This window comes from Cervus elaphus, chromosome 15 (genome assembly GCF_910594005.1).
Source record: "Cervus elaphus chromosome 15, mCerEla1.1, whole genome shotgun sequence".
In the NCBI taxonomy this organism is placed as follows: domain Eukaryota; kingdom Metazoa; phylum Chordata; class Mammalia; order Artiodactyla; family Cervidae; genus Cervus; species Cervus elaphus.
Window position 1 is genome coordinate 64,983,826 of NC_057829.1, and position 17,747 is coordinate 65,001,572.

General features: G+C 56.2%; 2 protein-coding genes across 8 annotated transcripts; both read left to right on the plus strand.

Annotated features, from left to right (window-relative positions):
- Nucleotides 1–34: 34 nt before the first annotated feature.
- TWNK (twinkle mtDNA helicase) lies at nucleotides 35–5,430 on the plus strand. 2 transcript variants are annotated; one of them, XM_043925076.1, is made up of 6 exons: nucleotides 41–402; nucleotides 1,730–1,856; nucleotides 2,049–2,289; nucleotides 2,423–2,530; nucleotides 2,832–2,973; nucleotides 4,181–5,430. In XM_043925076.1, the coding sequence occupies exons 3-6, from the start codon at nucleotides 2,168–2,170 to the stop codon at nucleotides 4,499–4,501; spliced, it is 693 nt and encodes a 230-aa protein (XP_043781011.1). In that variant the 5' UTR covers nucleotides 41–402; nucleotides 1,730–1,856; nucleotides 2,049–2,167; the 3' UTR covers nucleotides 4,502–5,430. The 2 variants fall into 2 exon arrangements, with proteins under 2 accessions (XP_043781010.1, XP_043781011.1); XM_043925075.1 differs by having other exon boundaries at nucleotides 35–1,856.
- Nucleotides 5,431–7,804: 2,374 nt separating this feature from the next.
- LZTS2 (leucine zipper tumor suppressor 2) lies at nucleotides 7,805–17,721 on the plus strand. 6 transcript variants are annotated; one of them, XM_043925078.1, is made up of 5 exons: nucleotides 7,805–7,918; nucleotides 13,097–13,546; nucleotides 14,165–14,827; nucleotides 15,357–15,614; nucleotides 16,382–17,721. In XM_043925078.1, exons 2-5 carry the CDS (start codon nucleotides 13,139–13,141, stop codon nucleotides 17,063–17,065), a joined length of 2,013 nt encoding a protein of 670 aa, XP_043781013.1. In that variant the 5' UTR covers nucleotides 7,805–7,918; nucleotides 13,097–13,138; the 3' UTR covers nucleotides 17,066–17,721. The 6 variants fall into 6 exon arrangements, with proteins under 6 accessions (XP_043781013.1, XP_043781015.1, XP_043781012.1 ...); XM_043925080.1 differs by having other exon boundaries at nucleotides 7,818–7,908; XM_043925077.1 differs by lacking the exon at nucleotides 7,805–7,918 and adding an exon at nucleotides 10,536–10,672.
- The last annotated feature ends 26 nt before the right edge of the window (nucleotides 17,722–17,747 follow it).

A 17,747-nucleotide genomic window follows, 5' to 3' on the forward strand; every position in this document is an offset into this window, starting at 1 on the left:
CCGGTAACACTTGCATCGCGGCAGTTTTGCTTCCGAAGTCACGACTAGTGGCTCGCGTGACCCATGTTGCAGGTGATAGGGGTTAGACGAGAGTGGTGACCCGGGGGCTGGGGTCAGGAGCGGCGGAGCTCCTAGCCGTGGAGCCGAGGAAGCCACCCGGCGGAGGCACAACGGGCGCCCCTCGGCGGGAGCGGCGGAGCAACACTCTAGTTGCCTGGAGTCCCCTTGAGAGGAGCTGTGGAGCGGTCCTTTAGCAGGGGGCCCAGAGGAGAGGGACCACGGAAGGGACACAGACGGCCGCAGAGATGAGGACGACGAAGAGGGGCAGAGGAGGGTCGGTAGCGGCGAGGAGATGATCGAGAGAAACCGCGTCAGGAAGGGGCGGCGCGGAAGGTGGCAGAGGTGAGATAGCTGCGGAGGGACCGGCCAGAGGGACGCGGACGTGAAAAAGTCGTCTGGCGTGGATGTAAGGTGGCAATGTAGAGGAGCTGAAGAGGATTCAGAGGGAGAAGAGAGCAGCGTGCAGGGTCCCTAGGGTATGACCTAGTAGTGAAGGCACCCAAACCAGGCACCTAAGGCATTTCAAGCAGTAACTTCCTCCGTTTGAGTAGGAATGTGGGTCCTCCTCCGAAGCGGATACCCCCTCCGCATCCTGCTGCCCCTGCGTGGGGCGTGGATGGGACGGAGAGGCCTGCCCCGAAGCTTGGCCCCTGGCCCTCCTCGCAGACGGTACAGGAAGGAGGCTCTTCCCGCCTTGGAGGCACCAGTGTTGCCTGTAACCACAACTGAAATCCGCCAGTATTTGCGGGCCCGTGGGATCCCCTTCCAGGATGGACACAGCTGCCTGCGGGCACCGAGTCCTTTTGTGGGGGCCTCAAAGCTCAAGGACCAGACTGTTGCAGCCACTTCTTTCAGCCTGTTTATTGACAAGACCACGGGCCGCTTTCTCTGCATGACCACCCTAGCAGAGGGGAGCTGGGAAGACTTCCAGGCCGGCGTGGAGGGGCAAGGGGATGGGGCCAGAGAAGGGGTTCTACTCAGTGAGGCCCCAGAAGCTGAGGACAGTGAAGAGGTCCGGAGGATCTGGGACCGAGCCATACCGCTCTGGGAGCTGCCTGAGCCAGAGGAGGCCCAGCTAGCTCGCATGATGTTTGGCCTCACCAAAGTGACAGATGACACACTTAAGCGTTTCAGCGTGCGCTATCTGCGGCCTGCTCGAAGGCTTGTCTTCCCTTGGTTCTCCCCTGGAGGTTTGGGATTGCGAGGCCTGAAGCTACTAGGGGCCGAAACCCAGGGTGGTGGGGTGCAGTATGTGGAGACCACCATTCCCCGGCCTGGTGCCTACCACAACCTGTTTGGGTTACCACTGATCAGTCGACGAGATGTTGAAGTGGTATTGACGAGTCGTGAGCTGGACAGTCTGGCCTTGAGCCAGTCCACAGGGCTGCCCACTCTAGCCCTACCCCGAGGAACAGCCTGCTTACCCCCTGCCCTGCTTCCTTACCTCGAACAGTTCCGACGGGTTGTGCTCTGGCTGGGGAATGACCTTCGGTCCTGGGAAGCTGCCAAGTTGTTTGCCCGAAAACTGAACCCCAAACGATGCTCCTTGGTGCGGCCTGGGGACCAGCAGCCCTCTCCTCTGGAGGCTCTGAACCAAGGCTTAAACCTTTCTCGTATCCTGCGTACTGCCCTGCCCGCCTGGCACAAGTCTATCGTGTCTTTCCGGCAGCTTCGGGAGGAGGTGCTAGGAGAACTGTCAAATGTGGAGCAGGCAGCTGGTGTTCGCTGGAGCCGCTTCCCAGACCTCAATCGTCTCTTGAAGGGACATCGGAAGGGCGAGCTGACAGTCTTCACAGGTAACCCTTTGGGAACTCACTGCTTGGGTGGGTTTGGGGGCAGAGGATTAGATTACTAAAGCATGTGGGTTTGGGCCATAGTAAATGTTTAAAAGGAGCCTTCCCCTCCCAACTTTGAAGCTTCTTGTGGATCTTGGTTTCAAGGTTAGGGCTTTACTCCCTCACCCAGGTCTGTGTTCAACCCCTGTGCAGGGCCGACAGGCAGTGGAAAAACAACATTCATCAGTGAGTATGCCCTGGATTTGTGTAACCAAGGAGTGAACACGCTGTGGGGTAGCTTTGAGATCAGCAACGTGAGACTAGCCCGTGTCATGCTGACACAGTTCGCTGTGGGACGACTGGAAGAGCAACTCGACAAATATGATGAGTGGGCTGACCGCTTTGAGGACTTGCCCCTCTATTTCATGACTTTTCATGGGCAACAGAGCATCAGGTGAGGTTTCCAGGCCTGGGGCTTTGAAAGAACAGGAGGGCAGAAGAACAGACTCCCAACAGTCTTCAGACTGCCATGGTCTAGATATTACTTGTAACTGACTCTTGAATTCATTGTCTCTTCTTCTTCCCAGGACTGTAATAGACACAATGCAACATGCAGTCTATGTTTACGACATTTGTCATGTGGTCATCGACAATCTGCAGTTCATGATGGGTCATGAGCAGCTGTCCACAGACAGGTGACATCCTCCTCTTGTCTAGCTGTAACCCACTTAAACACACATCTTCTCAGGCAGCTGGCCTCTGGGTAAACACTGTACTCTTGTTTTCTGACATATGTGCAGGCACATAGCTCTCTATATGTATTTCTGTCTTTATAGAGGTGTGCAGTATGACAGTGGTAAGTGTGGACAGGAATTTAAGTGTGAGTCCTTGGGTAAAAGGAAGTAGAGTGATGTTGTGGTAAGATGTGAACGAACCAGGAGTATGTGTTCATTCTTGTCCTTCTGTGTCTGATAACCTCTTTGCTTTGTTGGGCAGGATTGCAGCTCAAGACTACATTGTCGGGGCCTTTCGGAAGTTTGCAACAGACAGTAGCTGCCATGTAACACTGGTCATTCATCCCCGAAAAGAGGATGATGATAAAGAACTACAGACAGCATCCATTTTTGGCTCAGCCAAAGTAAGTGGACTTTAGAAGATCTCAAGCTATGGAGAGTAGAGGGGGCAGGTATGACCAGGGACAGCCCTCATTCAGTCTTAAATCATCTTGACTACCCGTGTGGAACAGGCAGGAGGCAGCTATCTCTGGAGTCATAACATGAAGAATACATGTGCTAGAATAAGACAATGAGGGACTTCCCTGGTGGTGCAGTGGTGAAGACTGTGCTTCCAATGCAAGGAGCAAGGGTTGGAGACCTGGTCAGGGAACTAAGATCCCACATGCCATATAGCACAGCACACAAAAAAAGAAGACAGTGATTACAACTCAATATGATAATACTTGGGGCTTCCCTTGTGGCTCAGCTGGTAAAGAATCCGCTTGCATCATGGGAGACTTGGGTTCAATCCCTAGGTTGGGAAGATCCCCTAGAGAAGGGAAAGGCTACCTACTCCAGTATTCTGGCCTGGAGAATTCCGTGGACTGTATAGTCCATGGGGTGGCAAAGAGTCGGACATTACTGAGCGAGTTTCACTTTGATAATACTAAGAACTGTGATAGGCAGCACAGGTATTTGGGGAGAAAAGGCATCTGAGTCAGCCTGGGACATCTGGGGAGACTTCTAGAAGAGGTGTCAACAAAGGTTGGGTTGGGTTTTGGCAACAATAGGTATGAAATAAGCAAGTAAGTGGGAGGGCCCTCTGGGCAGCAGGACCAGCCTGGGATCCTGGAGCTTCCATGGGACACGGAGTGAGTGCCTATTACGTGCCAGGCCTGGGCTGGGCACAAGGAAGACAGGGCAAGGAACGCAAACTATGTGTCATGATGAAACGGACATGGAACTGGGGAAAAGAATGATAGAAGTGGAAAGATGCTGGTGCCTTTTTTATTTATGGGTATCCAGAATGTTCTCTCCAGGGAAGTGAGACATTTAGACTGGGACCTAAATGATAAGGAGCTCAGGTTGAGTGAGGTAGCAAGCCAAGGAGCCAGACGTGTTCGCAGCAGAGGGAACAGCATGTACACAATCTGGGACAGCAACAGGGTTGTCAGGGAACTAAAATACTCAAGTGACCCCAGCATTTTGGTCAGTAGTTCAGAGAGCTTTGGTGACAGGGGAAGTACTTTTCCCTTCCCACATTCTTGCTATTCCTGCACACTCAGCCTTCCTTTGTGCTTCTCTCATATATCTTCTTGCTCCTTCTTCCTTCTGTCCCTTATCCCCCAGGCAAGCCAGGAAGCAGACAACGTTCTGATCCTGCAGGACAGGAAACTGGTAACTGGGCCAGGGAAACGGTATCTGCAGGTGTCCAAGAACCGCTTTGATGGAGATGTAGGTGTCTTCCCACTTGAATTCAACAAGAGTTCTCTCACCTTCTCCATACCACCAAAGAGCAAGGCCCGGCTCAAGAAGATCAAGGATGACAATGGACTAGTGGCCAAAAAACCCTCTTCTGGCAAAAAGGGGGCTATGCCCCAGATCTCTGACACTTGTTCCAACCAGGCCCGCAACCCCAACCATCCAGACTTCTCCAAGCCTTCAAGATGAAGACACTGCAGAGCTGGGCATTGAAACAAGCTTAGCAGGACAGTCTGGGGGTAGAGACTCTTAGTCCTCTGCTAGGGCTGCCTCTGTCCTGTAGTTGTGAGCTATGGGCCCCTGTCTTAGTCTGAGGGGCCTAGCATAGGGAATGGTTTCATTGTGAGAGAATTCAATTTAGCAAATATTTGAGAACCTACTATGTGCTGGGCTTGGTTCTAGATTCTGGGAATATAGCACTGATAAGATAGATGAGGTCCCTGCTCCCATGGAACCTATAATCTGGTAGAAGAGACAAGCAATGAGCAAACACACACAAAACATAGTTCTCAATAGTGAAAAAATGCTCTCAAGGAGAAAAATAGAGTAATGTGATAGTGCTTACAGGCTAGTTTAGAGTAAGATTTGAAAAGGTATCTCTGAGCAGAGGACATTTGAGCTGGGACCTCTAAAGAACTACGACTGAGCCATGTGAACATGTGGAGAAAGAAATCCAGGCAGAGGGAAAAGTAAATACAGAGGCCCTGAGGTGAGAACGAGCAAGTTGAGGTCAAAGCAGGGGGGTCAGGCTCCCTGAACCTGTAGGGGAATAGGGGAACTTCTTGCCAGAACTGCAGCCCAGGCTTTCAGAGCCAAGGGGTGACATGGTAGACACCAAACTCCTCTACCCACCACTCTGAAGCCTTCCCTGAAGTGGTGCTTAGTACCATCTGATCTAGGTGCTTCACCCTTGTATTAATAATACCAGGGCTAGCTACAAAGGTGGAAGTCTGGAAGAGAGCCATGGAATGGAGCCGTGAGTGCCTGCCACCTACACACTCATCCCATGGTATGCTGCCTGGGACTACTGGAGTGGATGCAATCATGACTTTTTGTAGAGCCTTTTCCAGTTTTACTGAAAAAAAAAAAAGAAAATATATATATTTTTTCCATTGCCTTTGTTACTCTTTTTCTTATTTGACCACCAGGTGTCTCCCTAGTCTTTAACTGGATTTTCCTTGAACTGAATTTTCCTCTCACTTTTTGAATTGGGAATGGATAGGTCCCCTCCCCCACTCCATCTGAGCTGCATGCTCCCAAGAAAGCAGGATCTGCATGCATGCACACCCTTAGACCTCTTCACGGCCTAGGGAAGATAGGATGCTGCTTCTTTATCCCTGTCTTCCCTGAGGATCTCCATGTGATCCCTGGCAGAGGTGTGGGTCACTGGGCCCCATGCCTAAGACCTTGCCTGACCAGCTGTCCCTCTGTGATATGAGTCACTCAGTGGCCTCAATCATTGTGGATTCAGGCTCAGCATATTCTTATCTGCTCCCCACCCACTTCCATTTCCCTCTCCTTGTACCCTCTCCGGGTTTCTCCTATGTTAGTGTGTGTTAGAACTCGGTCTCTTGTTTAAAAATGCAGAACCTAGGCCCTCCTCTTCCCCCAGTCCTGACACACAGGCATTTCTGATTCTGGAGGTTTCAGGAGAGGTGCAGGACTCCTTGTTTTTAAGATACTCTGAAGGAGATCAGTAAAATAACTTATGCAGAAAGAGACCATGTCAGAAATATTGCTAAATAATAACACTTTCCCATGTTACTTCCTCTGATATTCTGAAGTCTGTTTCCCTTTAGATTTGCCTGCAAGAGTAGTGAGAATGCAAGATGTTCTAGGGCTGGGGAGAAGCCTTTTGTTAAGGAAGGGGGTATTGCGGGGGAAGGGGGGGGAGGGGGGGATGTTCTGCTTCCTGGAAGCAAGGCTGCCTTATGAAGCATTCCCTGTCAACCTAAGAGGGAGGTCTAGAACCCTGTGGAATGGTTTGGGGTCTCTGGTCTGTTGTGTGTGAGAACTGTGACTACAATTGTCTCCTGAAAGACCCTGGAACAAAGCTGTTCTCTGGGGGGAGGAGGGGGACCTCCTCCAGGGCCTCCCTTCTTGGGGGTCTCTCCCAGACTAGCTGGAGCCAGGCCTCCTAATCCTGCAGTAATCATTCCCAGCCGCTGGCTGGTCTAGGCCTCATCTAGGGTCTATAACGTTGAACGTCAGCCATGCCTTCCAGATGCACACTACCAGGTCAATCCTACCTATAAGGATGTGGGTTCCACATTCTGGTCTTCTGTGCTCAGGAAATCCTTCAGGGATTTCCATTAGGGGACTTTTATGAGGTCTATGAATTGGGGATAGAGGGATAGATACACACTTGCCTGTCTTGCCCCACCCTCCTAGCAGACAGCCCACACAGAGCAAACCAGAATGGTGGGGGGAGGGGAAGCTAATGATCCCCCAGCCCCACCCCCTACACACACACATTTCATTCCACACCTGTCTTAAACTCCTCATGTGAAAATTAGCCCAAAGTATTTCAGGAGCCCCTGGAGCCCAGAAAGTAGCAGTTAATCCCTGGGTCCTATGTAAGGTCCCTGCGAGTCACTGTTTCTGTACCCCGCCAAAGTAGATTGAGGCAAACTGCCTGGGCTAGAACCAGTACTCAGCCTGTGCCCAACTGGAATCTTCCTCAGAGTTGAGGGATAGCCTGGCCCAGTAGAATCCAGCTGGATCTGCAGCCTTGTCCTCAGATTCACTAACCCACTTGGCTATGAGGGGGCAGCTTTGGTCCTCCATCCCTTCACTGGGGATGGGTCCGAGTAGAGACTCAACTCAAAGGACTCCTGCTGCCCAAGTACTCAGGCTGCAGACATGACCCAGATACCTGTAGACATCACGGTCTGCCCTCCCACAGGCTGCCTTGGGTGCCATGGAGGGAGGGAGCCTTTGGTGCAGTACAGGTCAACTTCCTGTTTGTGCCTGTGGGTGGAACTTTATAAATCTAAGAGAAGCCTGGCCACCCTCTGTGGGGGGTCAGAACTGGCAAGCCTGCTCACCTGGGCAGACACCTACTCCAGGGGAGGGGGAAGTGTTGGTTCTGCTTGAGCAGCCCCAACCTCAGAGGTGTGTGTGAGAAAGGGCGGGGTCTGTTTTGGTGAAATCCGAGCTTTCTTTGTCTGCTTCCCAGGGGTTTTCCCTGTGTCTGGGGAGTGGGCCGAGAGTGGACCAGGCTGGGCTCCCTACTGACCAGAGGATGGTGGCAGTAAAGCCCTATAGCCAACTTGGTTAGGGCAGCCAGGTAGCTTAGCTTAGCTGTGGCGCCGCTGGCCCCTTCCTAAATCAAAAGCCAGTTCCAGAAGCTGCGAAGTCAGAAGTCCGAGGGGCAGTCTTGGGCCACCGTCGCGACACTGCTTGGCAGGGTACCAGATCGGCTGCTGAGGGGGTGCTGGGCAGACCACTCCCCTGCCTTGGTCGGGGGCGCGGCTTCAGCCGCCCCGCCCCCTCCACCAAGCCCGGGCCGAGCGCGCTGGAGAGCCGGCGAATCTGCGGCCAGGAGGTGCCGGCCCTGGATCAGGAGCCCGGCGGGAGCTGGAACGGCGGTTCAGGTAGCGCTGGGTGAGTGAGTGGGGGCGCCGCGGCGGTGTAGGAACTCTCGCCTCCTGCACACCCCCGCCCCGGAGTGAACTTTCCCAATCCCGGGAAGCGGGGGATTGGGGCGCAGAGACGGGTCTTCAGTCCAGGGTCCGCGGGCGAAGAGTCTGAACAGGGAACGTACACGAAAACTCACACCGACGGGCGCACACAAACGTGCACACAGACCCACGCGCGTACTGGAGACACCCGAATACACGTGCACTGCGGGACGGACGCGCTCATAGAGTTTCGCTTGCTGTCGGCGGATCGACGCCGCTGGCCCGCGCGGACCCCCAGCGGGCAGGGTGTGCTGCCGTCGCGTACTTGACGAGGGTGGGAGAAAAGGGCCGCCCAGTGACCGCGGACGGGGGCGGGCCAGGTGGGACGCCTCCGGAGGTTCCGGCTTCCCTGCTGCCCGCAGGTGAAGACTAAGACGTAAACAGGCGTGGAGCACGTGATCGCTTCGCAGACCCATGGGCTGTACAGGGGGAGCCTCGCGGCGGGAACCTCCCTCCCTCATACTAAGCGAGTTTGAAAGATACCTTGCCGGGCTGTATTCCACTCTCCACCTGGAGGGGATAAGCCCTTCCCCAGGAATGGGAGCACAACGCCCCCTGGAGTTGGGGTAGCGCAGGAGGACTACCTGGGAGGGTTGGTTACCTGGGCTCCTCACCTTCCTTCTCCGGAACATGTTGCCTCCATTCCTGAAGGTACCCGAGGGGGGCGCAATTCTGCATGGCAGTGTACAGCAGCCTCCGCCGGGACCTCCAGCCCCGGGGAGCAGCTGCGCGAGCGCCTGTGGGTCCCCTTTCTTACTACACTCCTCCTTGCGGAACTGGGAGCTCCTCCCCTCAAAGTAGGAGCAGAAAGCCCACTCACGCAAGAGTGGGAGCCCCCCTTCCCCAAAGAATGCATGACCGTACACATCCTGTCTATACCAGAGTGGGCCTATCTCCCTCTGATAGAAGGGAGCACGGCCCCCTCCCCCCAGCGAGTGAGTGAGTGGGCAGCGGCCCTCGGCCTCCCTCCCCCCGCCCCTACACACACGCTGAGCCCAGCTGCTGCCTGAGCTTCTGGGCAAGCTGCCAGAAAGGGGAGGAGGCTCCTGGTGCCCCAGGAGGCTGGGATCAGGGCAAGGCCAGAAGAGGGGGTCTCTATGGGGGTGGGGCTCAGTCTGTACTTGTGAGGCAAGAGGGTCTAGGGTGAGCCTGAGGGTGGCTGGGCTATGTTTCCCTTTCCAGGGAAAAAGAAAGAAAACAACTCTTTCCATGGAGCTAAAAATAGAGCTGAGAGCCGGCCAGGCTGCGGCCTGGAAGGGTGGGGGGGTGGGGGGGAATGCTCCTTCCTGGGGCAGAGGAGCTCTGGCAGGCCTTAGTTCTGGGGGGCGGGGTTAGGAGGCAGGAGGCTGTCCTTGCCCAGGGATGCGGGCATCAGCTGACCTGGCTAGGTCACAGAGACCCCTATGGGAAAGTCTGTGTGATAAAATGTTTGTGAAATACGACGTGTATGTTTAAGAAGTTGTCTTTGTGACTGTGAAAAAGACTGTCATAGTGTGAAAAATGCTTGAGAGACAAGTATATTCAAGATTGTGACTGGGTGCAAAGGAACTTGAGCTGTGAAAGCTTATGCACAACTAGCCGTCACACCGAGTGTATCTCTGTGAGTTGGCCTGATTATGGAAAGAAGGGACATGGAACCTTCTGATGTACCAGACAGACTGAGTGATTGTGTCTGAGACTGAATGTGGGAAAGGTCGTGTGGGTGTTTAGATTGTTGTTTGCCAGAGGGTGAGAGTATCCCTGACCCTGAGAAGACAGTGGAACGTTGTCTGCTGTGAGGCTGGCGTAAGCTTGGCCTGTAGGTTTGGACCAGCTCACCCACTGGGGTGACTTTTGGGAGCCCAGGGGACGTCTCTCTGTGAGTACTGACCTCTTAGCAAATGACTCTGAGGGAAGGTTGAGGAGCAAAGAACCGTGCTCGAGGAAGGCCTGGGCTTTCCGGAGAGGGAGTACAGCACTGGGGAGAAGGGTAGGGGCCCCCCAAGGTTGGGGGTGGCTGGGTGTGTTCTCTGAACGGGCCGCCAGGTGGCGCCGCCTCCGCAAATCCTAGCGTGCCTTCTGCAAGCCGCTGGGGGTGGGGCAGGCACCCACCAAGCGTCGGCCCCCGACTTGTGCCGGGACGCAGGGCCCAGAGTTGGGTGCAGGTGACCCTCAACCTCCCTCTCTGGACTCTGAAGCCGGAGAGTGTGCCTGGGGGTGAGGCATCGACTGGAGGAGCGGAGGGGGAAGGGCGGCCGCCGCGGCGCCTGGCCCTTTGTGCTCGAACAATGACCAGCTGCCGCTGGCCCCGGGGCCCAAGTAGGGGTAGAGGGTGATTCGCCGTCGCCTAGTCCTGAGCCGACCGAGCCCCAGACACACAGTCATCGCGCCTCGGAGGGAGGGAATCTGAGTCCCGCTGCGTAGCTCCAGCGTGCGCCCCGCCGGACACGCGTGACGCCGGGTGCCTGCGCGTGTCCGCGCCCCGGGGGCGGGGTCACTCCTCGGACCCTCCCCCGCGCTGCACCGCCCACTTGGGCCGGGCGGGGGCCGGGCCGGGCCGGGCCGGGGGCGCCGCGGAGGCGGGACCGGGTCGGACCCTGCCGCTCCGAGTGGCCGCGCGCGGCAGGCTGGAGCCGGGCGGCGCGCCGGTGGAGCGCTGGGGGCGGCCCGGGGCTGAGCATGGAGCGGCGCGGTGGAGGTGAGGGGGGGCCGGGGCTGGGAGGCGACCTGGGGGCGCCCCCAACTTCTGCGCGGCGGAGGTCCCGTGGGGAGGCCGCATTCCACAGCTGCCCCCACTTTCTGGAAGAGGCGGAAGGAGGGGGATGAACTCCAGAGGGCGGATTGGGGGCTCCCGGCTTCCTGTCTCGTAATGGAAACTCGTGATCCCAGACTTGATCCCGCTGGATGGTCCTGGAGTTTGGTGAGGGGGAGACTTTCCCGAACTCTTCTGCCCCCAAAACAGGTCTGTGGGAAACTCGGACCTCGGCCAGACCTCCCTCGGGCCCCGGCTGGATCCAGCCCTCAACCGCCCCCGGCCCACCGAGCAGGGCAGTGTGTGCTGTACCGGAGCGGTTTCTCAAGGATGTTGGGGAGTGCGAGGGGTTCCCTTCCCACAGCCACAAACGCATTTCTCAAAATGGAGCCTCCACTTGCCCCTCCTTTTCTCTCGGGCTCCAAGAGCGGGAGCCGGGCTGGCTGGGCCTGGCTTTCCAGGCGCCTGGCTTTGGCTCCGTGGGTGTCTGGCTCTCAGGGCCCAGCTCAGCGTCTCTTCTCGGTTTAGGGGCCCCTGGCTTCGCGGGGACCCCGGCTCACTGGGTCCGCCTGACCCTGGAGCCGCTCTTCGTCTTTGTCTCTTGTCTTTTGGGTCCCTGTCTGAATCTCTGTCTCCTCCCCTCAGTTTCCACTTTCTGTATGTTCACTGAAGTGGGGAAACACACCGAGATGCCAGCCCTCTTGGCCCCTTAGGGGAAGCCCCTTCCCCACGGTTTCCTGCATGCCCTGGATGGTCTGGGAGAGGGCAGAGGAGGGGGTGTTCTTTCGTCTTTGCTCAGGTCTGGCATTTGTGGGGTGGACTCAGTCCCCACCCCTGCTCCAAGGGCACCAGTCACCCCCACCCCTGGCTCCCAGCTCCTCCTCCCTCAGTCTGGACACCTTCCTCCAGATATTTTGACTTGAGCGGGGAGGTGGGGGAGGGTGGACTTAACGGAACACCAGCAAGAATGAAGGAGAGCAGATCAAGCAAAAAATAATGTCTCTCCTCTCCACACACTCCAGTGAGTGACAAAAACCAGGCTCCCACTCACCCATTTGGCCCTGCGTGCCACCCAGACTCTCACCCTCTCACATGCACACACAACACTCTGTACACACTTGTGCACTGTTTCCTGTTCACACACTTGTGTAGGATACATAAACTCATGTATATATGAATGGATATCAAACCATTCTCTGACATAGTCACACTCATACATCACAGATTCACTAATGTATGCATTTATAATTTTCACATACTTTCTGAGAGAGTTGCAGATTGTTGTAAGGTATGCCCATATGAGTTCATATATATGTACATGTATATATCTGAATGTATTGATACATCTATTCAAACATACATGTACTTGCATACACTCATGTTTTCACACACAGTGCTCATGTTCATGTTCTTGTGCACAGTTTCACACGCACAAATAAGTGCATACACTCCTACTCCTACGCAGTTCTCTGTCCACTTCTTGGCCCCCGCTCTGCATGATGACTTCAGCAGATGCCTGAGTCCTGGTCTTCAGCCTCAGGACTGGGGAGGGAGTTCCGGGTGGAGGCTTGCTATCCCCTTCCAGGAAGGAGCAGGGCCTGGGGAGGTGGAGCCCTCTTCCCTGGAGCAGCTGCCAGAGGTGATGGTAGAGCCTCTATCCTCATCCCTTTGGAGTTACTCTGGGGAATGTCGAAAGCTAAAAGGTTTCATAGAGTTTGGCAGTGGGCCTGTGGAGGCTTCTTTAGGCCTGACTGACTGGGTGCGGTGAGGCTAGGAATTGTCATGGAAATAGGCATAAGCCTGCATCCACCTCCGGAAAGCAGGAGACCCCAGAGGGCACCTGTGGGCTCCCTAAGAGCTCTGGTTCTTGTTTGACCAGCTCCACCCTTGCCGTCTCTCTGTCTGGGAGAAACTGAGGCCCAGCTGGGTGAGGCTGGGCACTGCCTGGCCTTAGCTCTTTGTTCCCTAATTACCAGTTGAGTTGCTGACTGCACCCCTGAGTTTGCCCAGACTGCATCTAATGAGTCCACTTGTCCCAGGGGGCCAGGGACCAGTGCTGGGAGCTGGTACAGAGGGCTCCCTCCCTGATTCCTGGCCTCTGTGGGACCCCCATTCCCTCATCATCCCTGCTTGATAGATTCAGTCCTCAGCCCTATTCAGACCAGAATTGAGCGGTGGTCTGGGGCCCAGGGAGGATGGAGGTTCTTGCCAAGATGCAAGAGGGGATGTGTTAGAGGGAGGATATCAGTGCTTTTCACTGATTTCGGGTGGACTGTTTGACCTGAGACTAAGGACCAGGAGGGACTCAGGACTTTATACAAGGAGGGAGCTCAAGATGGAGAGACTCAGATGCCACTTCCCTGCTCACAGGTTTCCCTGGAGGCCCTTGGCCAGGCCTGAGCCTCTGCTGCCATGGCCATTGTGCAGACACTGCCAGTGCCCCTGGAACCCGCTCCTGAGGCCACTACTGCCCCACAAGCACCAGCCATGGGCAGCGTGAGCAGCCTCATCTCAGGCCGGCCCTGCCCTGGGGGGCCGGCTCCTCCTCGCCACCATGGTCCCCCTGGACCCACCTTCTTCCGCCAGCAGGATGGGCTGTTGCGGGGCGGCTACGAGGCACAGGAGCCACTGTGCCCAGCTGTGCCCCCCAGGAAGGCTGTCCCTGGTACCAACTTTACCTACGTCAATGAGGACTTCCGGACAGAGTCACCCCCCAGCCCAAGCAGTGACCTTGAAGATGCCCGAGAGCAGCGGGCACGCAATGCCCACCTCCGTGGTCCCCCACCAAAGCTCATCCCTGTCTCTGGAAAACTAGAGAAGGTGAGGACCAGCCCTTCCTTTGAGGGTCTGGGTGGAATCAGAGGTCCCCTGGAGAAGCTGAAATTTGGAGACCTATTTATAGGAAGGAGTATGGGCTCCAGATTCACCAGACTTGGGTTCTCATCCCAGCTCTACCTCACTCAGGGAAGTCATTTAACCTTTCTGAGCCTCAGTTTCTGTGTTTGTAAAATGGAGGTAACAGGTCAACTCTCATAGGATTGTTGTGAGAATTAAATCTAATAATATGTGTGAAGTGTTTAGCCTAGTGCCTGGCACATAATAGGTACTCAATAAATGTTAGCTTCTTAGAAATACTGTTCTATATAACTACTGTGTGTTTGCATTTGAGCAAGGCCTGTAACTCCCTCAGCCTCCATTTCCTCATCTATGTATGCGATAGTGATAATATTTTGCTTGCATGGATTTTGTAATTACCTGAGAGGTACATTTTAAGTTGCCTGACATAAGTAAAGCTGACACAGGAGGCCCTCAGCCAGTGGTAGCAATTGTTATTACTATATGGGGGTTGGGGGCCCTGGATGGGAGGGCAGGGAGTGTGATAAGGGCTTCGAGAGATTGGGCGGCTCATCCCCATTGTCAAATGGCACCTTATTTCAGAACATGGAGAAAATTGTGATCCGCCCAACAGCCTTCAAGCCAGTGCTGCCCAAACCTCGAGGGGTACCATCCCTACCTAGCTTCCTGGGTCCTCGGGCCACCGGACCGTCGGGGAGCCAAGGCAGCCTAACGCAGCTGTTCGGGGGCCCGGCCTCCTCCTCCTCTTCCTCCTCCTCCTCGGCTGCTGACAAACCCCTGATACTGAGTGGCTGGGCCAGCGGCTGCCCATCGGGGACTCTGTCTGACTCCGGCCGAAACTCATTGTCCAGCTTGCCCACTTACAGCACCGGGGGTGCCGAGCCGGCTACCAACTCCCCAGGCGGGCACCTGCCCTCCCACGGCCCTGGGCGGGGTGCCCTGCCGGGGCCAGCCCGAGGAGCCCCCACTGGGCCTTCCCACTCAGACAGCGGCCGTTCTTCCTCCAGCAAGAGCACAGGCTCCCTGGGGGGTCGCTTGGCTGGGGGGCTCTTGGGCAGCGGTCCCCGGGCCTCCCCTGACAGCAGCTCTTGTGGGGAACGCTCCCCACCACCGCCCCCACCCCCTCCACCCCCTTCGGACGAGGCCCTGCTGCACTGTGTCCTGGAAGGAAAGCTCCGAGACCGGGAGACGGAGCTGCAGCAGCTGCGGGACAGTCTGGACGAGAGTGAGGTGACCATGTGCCAGGTGTGGTCAGTGGCAGTGATGGGGGTGGCATGGCAGGACATCCACAGGTGCTGGGCATACAAGATGCATTTCTGTCTGCTCAGAGGCAGGTGTTGGGCTGGTGACCCCCATCCCTACCCCAGCTGTCTGGTTTAAAATTTAGAATGGTGGACATGGCACCACTATATACTGTCTTTCAGACTTGAGCACGTTACTCGGTTGTACTGAGTCTCAGTTTCCTCATCATAAATGGGGATATTCCTGGCCCCAGGGTTATCATGAGGAATAAGCAGGGCAAAGGGTGTAAAGTGCTTAGATCAATGCCTGACACCTGGGAAGTGTCACACACATGCTTGCTATTATTGTTGTCTTTCTTTTCATAAAAGTAGTTGTTACTGCCGGTATCCTAATTATTGTCACTGTTGAATCCATCTTCCCTGAGCCCAGGACAGTGGGCCACCAGGGCAGTTGGTGACTGGGGCGCTGGGGGTGGTCAGGGTTGGAGGTGTGGGGGAGCCTCCGGGACCCAGGCCTGCCCTCTCGCCTGCAGGTGTACGAGGAGCGGCAGCGGCACTGGCCCCGTGAGCGAGAGGCTCTGCGAGAGGATGGCGTGGCCCAGGCCCAGCGGGCCCAGCGGGCCCAACAGCTGCTGCAGCTTCAGGTGTTCCAGCTGCAGCAGGAGAAGCGGCAGCTACAGGACGACTTCGCGCAGCTGCTGCAGGAACGCGAGCAGCTGGAGCGGCGCTGCGCCGCCTTCGAGAGGGAGCAACGGGAGCTCGGGCCACGGCTGGAGGAGACCAAGTGGGAGGTGAGCTGTACCAGGAGGGGCAGGGAGCAGGGCCTTCAGTGAGGGGGTAAGCCTCGAAAGGAGGGGCCCAGCCACATCCCCTCGTGCCATCTCCAGAGGGCCTCCCCTTCCTCACTTTGTGAGATGAGGCTCCCCCCTCTGACCTCCCTTCTGGGTATGGGTCTCCTTGGGGGCCTTCACATTTGGTCTCCTCATGGTTCTGCTCTAAGTGCTCAGGTAGCCAGTGACACTCCCATCCACTGCCTTCCCACCAATAATGAGAATGTAGTGCTTGTTCCTTGACAGGTACTGCTACTCGAAGCATGTAACGTAGAGTATCATCTAATCCTTGTAATAACCCTGTGAATTGGGTGCTGTTCACACCCTCATTTCATCAGTGAGGAAAATGAGACCCAGAAGGGATGGAGCCTGAGATCACACCTAGTCAGTGGCAGAGCTGAGATCTGAACCCAGGCAGTCTGGCTCTAGTGTCTGTGCTTTCCACCAAGACACTGTAGTGCCTCCCAACTGGAAATGCAGGCACTGCCCTTTGCTGCTTCCACTCCTGCCAAACCCGCATGAAGCTGGTGCTTCATGATGGTATAAAGACCCCAGCTTTGAAACCAGAAGATCTGGGCCTATATTCCACCTTAGCTGCCTCAGTGTCTTCATCTGTAAAATAGGTACAGTGATCAAACTGGCTCTCCCCAAATGCCCAGCTTGATGTCAGGGCCTGGCCACCTGGGAGAACCTTCTCACCATCTTTTCCAACTGTCTCCTACCCCTAGGTGTGCCAGAAGTCGGGTGAGATCTCCCTGCTGAAGCAGCAATTGAAGGAATCTCAGGCAGAGCTGGTACAGAAGGGCAGCGAGCTGGTGGCCCTGCGCGTGGCACTGCGGGAGGCCCGGGCAGCGCTTCGGGTCAGCGAGGGCCGGGCACGGGGCCTCCAGGAGGCAGCCCGAACACGGGAGCTGGAGCTGGAGGCCTGTTCCCAGGAGCTGCAGCGGCACCGTCAAGAGGCTGAGCGGCTGCGGGAGAAAGCTGGGCAGTTGGACAGTGAGGCCGCTGGACTCCGGGAACCCCCTGTGCCACCTGCCACTGCTGACCCATTCCTCCTGGCAGAGAGTGATGAGGCCAAGGCACAGCGGGCCGCCGCCGGGGTCGGGGGCAGCCTGCGGGCCCAGGTGGAGCGGCTCCGGGCAGAGCTACAGCGGGAGCGGCGGCGAGGCGAGGAGCAGCGGGACAGCTTTGAGGGGGAGCGGCTGGCCTGGCAGGCAGAGAAGGAGCAGGTGATCCGCTACCAGAAGCAGCTGCAGCACAACTACATCCAGATGTACCGACGTAACCGGCAGCTGGAGCAGGAGCTGCAGCAGCTCAGTCTGGAGCTGGAGGCCCGGGAACTCGCAGACCTGGGCCTGGCGGAGCCAGCGCCCTGCATCTGCCTGGAGGAGATCACTGCCACTGAAATCTAGGGCCTTAGCTCCCCCCTCTGCACGGAGGTCTACTGAAAGCAGGCAGCCTCAGATCCACCGAGGGCCCCAAAGTCTGAGGGCCCAAGGGCCTTTAGTCCCTGGGATGCAGGCCTCTGGGCCTCTGCCAAGGACTCAGGGCTGCCCGATGACTTGGATCAGACTCCCTGAAGGTCCCCGTGTTCACTGTCACCCAAAGGCTCCTACTCACTCTACCTATTTCATTCACTCCCCAAATACTGCCATTGCTACTTTGCCAACCCCACACCCCACCAGCGCTCCCAGCCTGCTCAGCCAGGGGGCTCAGAAAAGGAAGGGGCTCCCTCATCTCCACGTTCTCCCCACCATCCCAAAGCTAGAGCGAGCCATATAGCGCCAGCTGCTCCAGATGTGCCTGCCCCCAACCCTGCCCATGTTGGGGAACAGGGCTGGGACTGGGGTCTGATCCCCAGGTCCCAGCTCTGCAACCCCTCTCCTGGGGAGAAGGGGCTGTAGTCAGACCAAAGGAAGAACTCAGAAATGTTTATTTGTGTTTGTGACCAAGTGGCCCCTCCCCATATCCAGGTTTTTGGCCTCGTTTTTCACTTGTATATTTTTCACATTGTAAATTTCTTGTACAAACCCAAAGAAAAAAATTAAAATTTTTGTTTTTAAAAAAAGATGAGTGTGGTGGATAAAGATTAGG

Coding starts and splice junctions, on each gene's coding strand:
- TWNK (XM_043925075.1), top strand. CDS start 614: ATGTGGGTCCTCCTCCGAAGCGGATACCCCCTCCGCATCCTGCTGCCC. Junction 1,857..2,048: donor CGAGCTGACAGTCTTCACAG/GTAACCCTTTGG, acceptor ACCCCTGTGCAG/GGCCGACAGGCAGTGGAAAA. Junction 2,531..2,831: donor GAGCAGCTGTCCACAGACAG/GTGACATCCTCC, acceptor TTTGTTGGGCAG/GATTGCAGCTCAAGACTACA.
- LZTS2 (XM_043925078.1), top strand. CDS start 13,139: ATGGCCATTGTGCAGACACTGCCAGTGCCCCTGGAACCCGCTCCTGAG. Junction 14,828..15,356: donor GTGAGGTGACCATGTGCCAG/GTGTGGTCAGTG, acceptor TCTCGCCTGCAG/GTGTACGAGGAGCGGCAGCG. Junction 15,615..16,381: donor TGGAGGAGACCAAGTGGGAG/GTGAGCTGTACC, acceptor TCCTACCCCTAG/GTGTGCCAGAAGTCGGGTGA.